General features: G+C 48.3%; 1 protein-coding gene across 1 annotated transcript; it reads right to left on the bottom strand.

Annotated features, from left to right (window-relative positions):
* Positions 1–5,169: 5,169 nt before the first annotated feature.
* LOC149328635 (uncharacterized) lies at positions 5,170–8,044 on the bottom strand. The gene is made up of 3 exons (XM_089560972.1): positions 7,840–8,044; positions 6,525–6,750; positions 5,170–6,158 (listed from the first exon to the last, which is right to left on the bottom strand). Exons 1-3 carry the CDS (start codon positions 7,978–7,980, stop codon positions 5,278–5,280), a joined length of 1,248 nt encoding a protein of 415 aa, XP_089417098.1. The 5' UTR covers positions 7,981–8,044; the 3' UTR covers positions 5,170–5,277.
* Positions 8,045–10,580: the final 2,536 nt, after the last annotated feature.

The following is a 10,580-nucleotide window of genomic DNA, read 5'->3' as shown; positions in this document are numbered from 1 at the left end:
AGTCTGAGGGCGCAATTTCACGGCTGCGGCGGTGATGATCAGACGAAGGGGTGATGGGCTCGACGAGATAATTAACTGGGGATATCTGATGAACAACGCGATATGTGCCCTGGTACTTGGTCAGCAGTTTTGTAGACTGTCCTAAGGTGGAAAAGCGCACCCAAAGCCAAACCAAGGATTCAGGAATATAGGCGGTGGCAGACTGGGAGAAGCGGCGCGGGTGCTTTTCTGGCGGTGCAGGTCCTGAGGAGTAAAGGAACGGGCGAGTTGACGGCTTTCTTCAGCATGCGCAGCGGTCTGAGAGACATCGAACGGGCACCCATATAAGTAAAGACAAAATTTTGTGATCGCCCAAATAATCGCCAAACATTCTTTTTCCGTGACGGAATAACTAGTCTCTGCAATTGCCAGCGCACGGCTGGCGTAAGAAAGGACGCACTCATTGAAACCAGGATTCCGCTGAGCAAAAACTACACCCAGACCAATGCCGCTGGTATCTGTGTGGAGTTTTGTAGGCGCGGAAGGGTCGAAATGGCGCAAGATCGGAGGTGAGGTGCTGACGCAGCGTTGCAAAAGCTTCGTCGCATTCAGCGGACCAAGCAGACAAGTCGTGGTTGTCAGCGAGAAGTTTCAGCGGGGCGATAATGGCAGCAAAAGTTTTGACGAACCGGCGCAAGTACACTGTCAGAAAAAAGTGGTGTGAGAAAGGGGTAAAAAGGCCATAGCATTGACTTTTACACCCTTTAGAGGACCCTAGGAATAACTTTACACCCATTAAAGGCACGCTCCCGATCACTTTCCCCCTTTTGGAAAACTTGCACACTACTTTCACTCTTTACCAGTGTTGATAACTCCGCGTCCGTTCCTGCCCCTAAAACAGCGGGAAGACTATAGTTTTCTTGTGCGCCACGAATGGGCGCTCGTGCAGCATTTTGTGTGGAGTGCCTTGATGCACGTCGTCTTCACAGAGGGACGGCGAAGAACGTATATAATGGTCGATTTCTACTGTGTGGCAAATAGATCAAGGAAAAAGATTAAGCTGAGCAGTCTGTGCTTAAAACGGAACGCAAATCCTTGGAGCTATTTTTCTGATACACTACTTCTAGTACGAGGAAAAATATTCGATGCTTTAATTTGACATGATGCGACGCTATGCTCCAACGCTCACGTTCTATGCGCATTCAATCTGTGTCCAGTTTCAAGAAAAGGTAATATTTCCTCCTCGCCCTCAGCTGCACGTAACAACAAGATCGGCGGGCCTGGATTAAATGTGATAATTACCATAAGCTCACGTTTGTCTGTAGGACATTCGTGGTTTACGTACTGCGTCAGCAGATGTTGCGAGTGCTTAAACAACCTAAATGCAATTTGCCCTTGACAACCTTGCCGTTAGCAGGACGGGAGCGGTGTGAGCCTAGGGTAATGTTTACAAAGGAGCAGAAGAAAAGCTACTGATTTTTGGGAAGCAAGTTGGGTCCTCGAATACTTTATCCTCCTCCCTGGCACTGCAATTATTTGTTTATTTCTCCACTAAATTTGAAAAACACTTTTGAATACTATGCGCCAAAAGGAAAAGAGAGAGCAGAAATACAGCTTGTCATAAATAATTGTTGTGTGATCAATAAATGAATGCTCAAACTTTGTCACATCTCATATTTCACATGGCACACTCGCAAACAAATTTCTGTAGAAAGGGCTGTGTAGGAAAGAAGGAAAGGAAGGCGCCTTCAGCCACGTGTCACTGCAGCAATTAGTCCAAATAGTGTTCCGTCGCGAGTCTACTACTCTGCATTTATAAAGGACCAAAGGGGACAAGAGCACTTCGCTTGGAGACCGTTGAACCTCGCGGAAGGGCGCGTATCCGTCACATAACCTGGTTTCCGCGTCTGCTGAATATGTCATGATAGGAGCCTTCTGCGTGTGCGTGGCTCGCTGTCCAGGGCAATAGTTCCCTCGAAGTCAGTCTTGTGGTCACGAGCCTCACAGTGTCCGCCACCGCGCTTCGTTCCCTGTTCATTTGTTTGACATCCATTTTGTTCAGCGAAGTTTTTGGTCTCGCCATGACATGGATCTCGCCGATGTACGACGCCGACCGCGCCCCCGCAGAAGGCTCTTACTTGAGTCATCATTCAGACGCGACACAATGTAAACCGCTCCCTAGAAGCTCTTCCGCCCTCTTGCATCCACGGTTTACGTTTATTGACCCGGCGGATGACTAGCAGGAGGCTTAAAAATGCAAGCTGCAACTCGCCCGCAGTCGCACGTGATGAAAGAACCAAGTAGGTTCCGAAACGTATTCTTTTTTTCTTCATTTTTTCGTTGGCGTTCTCTCCAACTTAAATAAGAACCAAGAGTCTCGACCTCAAGCTCTTTTAAAATCACTTGGTCCATCTCCGATTGTCTAAACCACTATGGAAGAGGCTGCTTGCTTCCTTAGTCTAGTTTTTTTTTTTTACTCATGGAGTGTCCTCGAGCTTTGAAATGCTGCATCCTGTCCACCCTCGCCACCTACTCTTCCTCCCCTCTCCAAGCCCCCTGAATATTCTCCGTTTGGCACGAAGCATTGCGTTCCCCGACGCGGAAGCACTTGCACAAAACATCTGTCAGTGCCGTCAGGTGCGCTCAGCGGGTCGAGACCGGCCGTGGTCAGGCGCGGCACGGTGTCGACCGGCGCTGCCGGCACCATGACGTCCGCCATTATTCAAAATAAATGTGTCGGGAATAGAAAGAAAAGCATGAAATGAAGCGGGAAGCGAAAAGAAAAAAAAACGCAGCAACAAAGGATATCTACACTGAGCCGACGGCGTAGCTTTCCGCTGCCCCGGCCGAAAGCTGCGACATCTTAATGACCTCAACTATCAGACATGGGGTGAGCTCTCCCCAAGAACATAGAGACGAAGGATTAGCGGCGCGCCTCTAGAGGCCAATGCCTAGCCGGACGTTCAAACGTGAAGACCGACCTTCCAATCCTCTGTGTACAGTTTTATTGGAATTTTTCTGCGTCCCCAATAAGGAACGAGTGAATATTGTAAAGCACGCTTTCGCTAGAGAATAGTACAGGAGCGAAAGAGCCGTGGACGCTCCAGAGCCTTTTAGTTTCGCAGACCTGATAACCGCTTGGAAAATAACTCCGCGCTCTCCAGTCTCCGTGAGATTACCTTGCTGCTTGTGCACAATGCTGACTCCCTGTTCGCATGAGTACAATCAGTGGTTTGAAGTTATCCCGCATTACGAGCTTTCCGACTGACTTGGTACTGCAAGCGCAAGTGCATGTGAATGCTAGATACATGGGGAAACGCTGCAATAAATAAACGTTGTAAAACTTATTTATTAAGTATGTGCTTAATGAAAAATCTCAATACGTTCAGATAAGCGCACATATCCAAGTTCGCCCCACATCCTGTGGACCATCCTTTGTACCATCTGTTCATGCTCCTTTTTTCGATTATGTATGTATTTTTACCTAAGGCTTCATAAACTAGTACCTACATGACTAAAACACGTTGGCTTGATTTGCTCTCCTGCGATAATTACAAGCTGACATTTGCATTGTTTTGATACCTGGGACATCCTCTTGGCCGTTATTTAATAATCGCGCTTGGAAGAAGTGCATAAATGAACATTTGTAAGTCATGAAATTTCAGGTTTCATGAATTTCAGACGTTTTATGAAATTTCAAACCATGAAATTTCGCCAGGAGTGCACCGATGAAGGCTGCACTCATACTCTTGTTTACATCGCTGCGTACGAACAGATAGTGCTCGTTTTCATGATATAAAACGCAATCTGCGCTTTATTTCTATTACAGAATCTCTTCTCTTTTGTAATGGTTGTACCCGTGCTTGTTTAGGCAGTGCAACAATCTATGGGAAGCGCCGATGTGATCGCTCGCCTGAGAAACACTTGACAGCCGGGTTGTTGCCATCGCGTAGGACCGGCACTTCTCGCTAATTGTCCCTGCTTATTCCGACGTGAGCAGTACTTTATTTTAATCTACTTTATCCGGAAGTATGTTTTGTGACCATTCGCGCTAACTGAAACGGCCTAACTTGTTATCCCCAAGCTAGCGACGGCGACGACTGTTCTTGCCGTAAAGCATTTCTCGGCAGTCTGGGTCACACCGGCGCTTCCCGTTCATCACATGTGCGCCCCTCGATGTAGGCAATGGTTGACTTCAGGTCGCTGTTGTAACTACACTCGTTGAGCATTTGATTTGGTTGGGAATTCGCTATTCACAACCGCCGCAATCACAGACCAAACCCTACGGACTCGCTAGGCCTAGTCGTCTCAAAAAGGAAGGGAGTCGTCGTGTGTGTGTCATTTCTCCGTGTGTCCGTGTTTCGTCGCGCTGTTTCTTCCTTTAAAGACTAAAATTAATTTCGCAGGCGCTTATCGTTGGTGAGTGTTTACTTGTGCACATTTGAAATATAACCGTACATTTCGCTTATTTCTAACATGGATACGGTAGAAGCGCGAATATATTCACCCCGTCGCCTCATCAGGGTGTTTTCGCTCAGCCGCCGACCTGCCGAGAAGACGAAAGCTGAGTGTTCGCCGATCGAATTCATCGGTGTCGTTGGCATAAAAAACTTTTCCCACTACAATCATGTTATAGTGCATTAGCTATTTCACTATGATTCCATGCTCCTCTTGACCGTGACAGTGTCATTGTCGGACTAGAATGACCGCAATGACCGCCGCCGTCATCTTCGTTGTACTCTTAAAACAAGCTGAGGCTTATTCGAATGCGTTTGGAAAGTGTCGTGCCGCTCCGGGCGTATTTCGAGTCCGAATGCCATTCCAAGTCTCGAATGCCATTCGACTCGATCTCATTCTAAAATATCCCTATAGCACAGGTATAATTCACCACGGTAATCAAATGCATTTCAGATGGAGCCATTTTGATTATAACCGTTTGGTATTTTCTGTAAGGTGTACAAGACTGATGTATAACCGAGCTGTGTCAGCTGTGTCCTCATTTTCTAACTGAGCAAGGAATGCGGTTTCTACCACGGCTCATTGTTTTCCTATATACTTAAGAGGTGGGGGAAGAAGGAAAAAAAAATTTTTTGTATTCATTGTATCAGTTCGCAATGACGGCACTCGACAGCATGAAGGCCAGAACAAGAAGAACAAAGTTTATTGCAGGGCATCGATATATATATAGCCTTCGTGATAGCGCGGTTTACGCACTGCGCATGTCAGGCACATTGTTATCGTGTTATCACGCAAGCCCGATACATCCTTCCAAGGTTAGCACAAGACAGTGGTTCAAGTTCATGATAACTGATTGAAAGCAGCGTCATAACGAAGACGTTGGGGAGGCTTCACGGTACGAGTCGACCTCCTCAGACTGATGGCACTTGTGGGTTGCTCTGGATGGGTAATCGAAGCCGGAGGCGTGGCACCGTGGGCTAGATGTTGGTCACAGAGCCCCGGAGGCTGCTGGGGTGCTGCACTTGTAGTGCCAGAAGACTGCGGTGTCACACTCCCTGGACTGTTCCTTGCATTTGGGTCAGCTTCGTCTGCGCAGTCGTCGTCGGTGTCATCGTCACTTGTTTCAGCATACTGCTCGCTGGAATGAAGCAGGTGTCGCCTGTTGCGCCGAAGAACACGACGACTTTCGGTTACAACGTGGTAGGACCTCGGGGCAGCTTCCCCAACCACCTTTCCTTTCTGTGACCAAGTTGTGTCTCGCAGCCTGACGACGTCACCTTTACCTAGTGGAGGCAACGGCTGTCCTTTGGGCGTCTGGCGGTGCTTCTTGACTTCGATAGTCTTGATACCGCCAAAATCGGGGAGATTAGATCGAAGGCGCCTGCCTTGAAGAAGCTCGCCAGGGGATTGACCATCAATCAGTGGCGTTGATCGGTAGGCCAGAAGGCCTAGCCAGAAGTCGTGTCGTGCGTCTTGAGTTTTCTTCATTATCCGCTTGACAATCTGCACACCTTTTTCGGCAAGGCCGTTAGACTGCGGGTAGTGTGGGCTAGACGTGACGTGCGCAAAATCATAGTCTTTAGCGAAGGCTGCAAATTCTTGGCTTGAAAACTGTGGTCCATTATCAGTGCACAGTTCGATAGGAATGCCGTATCGAGCAAACATAGCACTGAGAGCCGCAACAACACTTCTTGCACTTGTGTCTGGAAGCCTCTCGACATCTGGGAAGTTGGAAAGAGCATAATATACGACAACGTAAGAATTTCCCCCCAAACAAAAGATGTCCGCTCCGACCCTGTACCACGCACACTGCGGCACCGGGCGCATTATCAGCGGTTCTTTGGCTTGCTGGTACGCGAACTTTCTGCATGTAGAACAGTTTTGGAGAAGCACTGCGATGTCGTTGTTCAAGCCTGGCCAAAAAACGAGAAGTCTTGCTCTTTCTTTGCATTTGTTTAAACCAAGGTGGCCGGCATGGATTCTTGATAGCATTTCTTGTCTCATGCTTCTCGGTATGACAGCTTTTGTTCCTTTGAACAGAATTCCGTTGATTACGGACAGTTCAGATGAAAACGGCTTCAGCTCACCTTGAATTGGTTTTTCTGCTGATAAGTTGCTGACGACAGTCTGCAAGTAGCAGTCACGAGCAGTTTCCTTTGCCAATTTTTGCTGCGTTGTTACAGTGACCATGCCGTTCAGGAGCTGTAGTGCGTGAACTTTGACGTCTTCTGTGGCACCAGCATTGTCGACACCCCCGGGTGTAGTCGACCGTGAGAGCATGTCTGCCAAGACCAGTTGCTTCCCTGGAACGTACTGTAGAACATAGTCATATCTGAGAAGTCTTAAAAAAAATCTCTGCAATCGTGGGGGCATGTCACAAATTCCTTTAGCAGCGATTGACAGAAGTGGCTTGTGGTCGGTCTCGATAATGACCGTCTGTCCATACACAAACTGATGAAACTTCTCGCAACCGAACAGAATGGCCAGCGTCTCCTTTTCAATTTGCGCGTAACGCTGCTCCGGTGGTGTTAAGACTCGTGAAGCATATGCCACCGGTCGCCAGTGACCACCGTGACACTGTAAAAGCGCCGCTCCGACGCCGTCCTTGGACGCATCGCAAGTTATTTTTGTTTTCTTTTTGGGGTTAAATATTGCTAGCAAGGGTGATGTCGCAAGTGCCTGCGTGATGCATTTCCATTCCTTCGCGTGGTTTTCGGTCCACTCGAACTCGACTTGCGGTTTGATAAGCGCTCGCAGCATCGCTGTTCGTTCTGACAACACTGGCACGTATTTTCCGAAGTAGTTGATCACTCCTAACATGCGCTGTAGATCGGCTTTGCTTTTTGGTGTTGGCATTTCCAACAGATTGCGCACAAGCTTCGGGTTCGGGGAAATTCCTTTTTGTCCGATAACGTCACCCAGAAAATGCACCTCTGTTAAACCGAACTTGCATTTTTCGGCGTTTAGTGTCAATCCTGCTGTTTCGGCAGCTTTCAGAACTGCTACTAGCCGTTCATCGTGCTCTTGACGTGTAGTGCCCCACACCAAAATGTCGTCGATATACACGTGAACTCCTGGCAGCCCGTCAAACATCTGACTCAGCATTTTGTCAAAAACTTCCGGTGCCGATGAAATGCCAAACGGCAGGCGCAAGTAACGGTATCGACCGAAAGGAGTGGCAAAAGTGCAAATTTTTGATGTTGCGTCGTCGAGGGGTATCTGGTGAAATCCAGAGTTTGCATCTAGGCAACTAAAGTAGCAAGCGCCGGTCAATTCTGCTTCAATATCTTCTCGCCTGGGAAGTTGGTAGTGTTGCCTCTTTATATGCTCATTGATCTTTCTCGGGTCCATGCACACCCTAAGACTGCCGTCTTTCTTTTTGACCAAAACCAAAGGGCTTACCCAGTCGGTAGGTCCATCTTCTTTTGTGATGATACCAGCTCTCTCCATTCTTTGAAGCTCGTCGCGAAGCGGTTGGCGCAAAGACAGGGGCACCCGCCGCGCTGGCTGGACGACTGGGGTAGCATCTGGCTGTAGTACCATGCTGTATGGTTGCTTTAGGCATCCTAAACCCTCAAAGACGTGCCTGAAGTGCTTGATCGCTTCGTACTCAGCAGAAGTGCTGACAGTGTCCACTCTGCGCTGCACAAGGCCTAGAGCTTCGCATGCGTGAAGCCCCAGTATTGCACGACGTCCATTTTTCACCACGTAGAATTTCACTGCAGTTGCAGCATCTCCAACGGTTATTTTTTGGACTGTTGTTCCGAAGTTGGTGATGATGCCTCCATTGTATGCTCGCAGCACAGAGCTCGTAGGATTCAGTTCGGCAGTTTTCAACTTGCGGTATATTGAAAATGGTAAGAGGCTTGCTTGTGCTCCGGTATCCACCTTGAATAATGCTTTACGACCCCCAACTTTGGCTTCGACAGTCCAATCACCAGTAATGCAGCTGTCGATGCAGACGTCAAGAACATCAAACTCATCATTGAACTGTGCGCCGACATCGTTGACGACCGCCCTGGCCGGACAACAAATCGCAAAGTGATGCAGCTTTCGACAAGTGTTGCATCTTTTCCCGTAAGCAGGACACTGCCTCGGCTCGTGCCGTCGGTTGCATTTCTTGCACCGGTACGAACTATCGTTTACTGCACTGGTCTCTTGCCGGTCTACGCAGCGGTGGCACGATGCCCTACTGCGAGAGACGGAGTCAATGCTGGCACTGGGCCTGGCCCAGACCTGAGTTCTTTGTGCCACTGATTCCGCTACCCTGCACATTTCTTCAGCCTTTAACAACGTTAAGCCCTTTTCCCGCAGCATTTTTTCACGCAGTTTGGAATTATTCATCCCAAAGACGATCTGATCCCTGATCATTGAATCGTGCAGTCCTTCGAAGTTGCATTGCGCTGCTTGCTTCTTGAGGTCTCTAATAAATCTTTCGAACGGCTCTCCGTCTTCTTGTTTTCTCGAGCGAAAAACATACCGCTCATGCACTTCATTGCTTACCTCGGCACAGTATGCTTCAAACTTCCGGACCAGGGTGTTGTAATCTTCCTTGTCTTCCTGCTCACCAAACGTAAACGTGTTGAAGACGTCAAGTGCTTCGTCTCCGGCAACGCTCAACAGGAGTGTAGCTTTCGCTGCTCCGCTTCTTGGGTCGTCCTTTGGCGTGGTCGCCTTGATGAAGAGTTCCAGTTTTTGCTTAAACCGCTTCCAATTCTGCGACAGGTTACCGGAGAGCTGCAAAGGTTCCGGGGGCTTCAGCAGGTCCATGGCGCTCCGAGCTACGCCCTGCCCAACTGGCCACTTCTGACACCATGTATCAGTTCGCAATGACAGCACTCGACAGCATGAAGGCCAGAACAAGAAGAACAAAGTTTATTGCAGGGCATCGATATATATAGCCTTCGTGATAGCGCGGTTTACGCACTGGGCATGTCAGGCACATTGTTATCGTGTTATCACGCAAGCCCGATACATTCATCTGTCTTTCCTCGGCTGTTCTGGGGAAAACAGAAGCGGTAGAGGTGAAATACCAAGAAAGCAGACACGGGGGACACGCGGCAACCGGATCACAGAAGGAAAAGAAGAGAAGAAACAAGAATCTGCCTCTCTCGGTGGCCCAATAATTGCTGTCCTGCCAACCTGCGCATATACAGCTGCGGTGAGGTTTCGCAGTTACACAATATTACAGGAATTTTCAGCCTCGGCGCTTACTTCATCTCCCGAATATCAGCACCTTCTGCACCCTAGGAGTAGCAAAGACTGGAGCTCGCACAGACTGAAGGTCTCTTTCTCGCGTTTGCGATACCGAGTTCCTCTGCTAAATTTCTACCTTCACAGATCTGTTTGGCGGTTTCTCCACTGTGCCCATTTTGTGCCGAGCCTGAGACAGTGGATCAGTACCTGCTGTTCTGCCGCCGATTCTCTTCTTTGAGGAGGCGCCTATTAGAAATTCCGTTTCACCAGATGGGTCTGCCTGTGTCCACTGAGGTGTCTCTTTCCTTTGGCGCTACTTCGCTTGGATGAAGCAACAGGAGTGCGCGCTGTGCAGTTCAAAAATTTCTTCTAGAAACACAGTGACTCCCATGCTAATATTAATTTTAATCATTTATTTTTCTATTTATTTTTATTTTTCTGATTATCAAACACTTCATTTATTATTATTTATTTATTTATTTATTTTTATTATTTTTTTCTCGCTTTCAGTCAATACAAAATTGAACCATTCCATATGTTGCATTCAAATTTGCACATAAAACCGTCGCCCCATCTTCGATCTCTCAGCTAACAAGACCCCTTTCGTTGCGTCGTCCAATCTGTCAGCCTATACCCTAATAATACTCCTTTTCCTCTAAAACTGCTAATCATTCCAACAGCTCACCGCCTGTGTCTTGGCCACTCCCCCGTAGTGGGTATGTGCCATTCTACTTGTGGTCTACCAATCAGCCAATCAAGGAGGAAAGGGTGAAGGGCACGAAGAAAGGTTGCAGAGGACACGTGGGTTCGCTTATTCGTCCTTCCGCGAATAGAGCACGACTCGTCATTCCACTACGTGTTACTGGCAGCTGCTGCCGGACGTAGTTTGCACTTCGCGCCTCTGGACAGTGCTTCTCATGCTATCTGCTATGCGACTCTGTGGTGCG

The sequence above is a fragment of the Amblyomma mixtum genome, chromosome 9 (assembly GCF_055824585.1).
Source record: "Amblyomma mixtum isolate Tamu chromosome 9, ASM5582458v1, whole genome shotgun sequence".
In the NCBI taxonomy this organism is placed as follows: domain Eukaryota; kingdom Metazoa; phylum Arthropoda; class Arachnida; order Ixodida; family Ixodidae; genus Amblyomma; species Amblyomma mixtum.
This window is presented reverse-complemented; position numbering and strand designations above follow the sequence as displayed.

Bases quoted from the DNA above. Each gene is read 5' to 3' on its own strand.
- LOC149328635 (XM_089560972.1), bottom strand. From the start codon at position 7,980: ATGGTACTACAGCCAGATGCTACCCCAGTCGTCCAGCCAGCGCGGCGG. The intron at 6,751-7,839 runs GTAAGCCCTTTG...TATGTTCTACAG, and splicing joins AAGATGGACCTACCGACTGG to TACGTTCCAGGGAAGCAACT. The intron at 6,159-6,524 runs GTGAGCTGAAGC...CCAACTTCCCAG, and splicing joins AGCAGAAAAACCAATTCAAG to ATGTCGAGAGGCTTCCAGAC.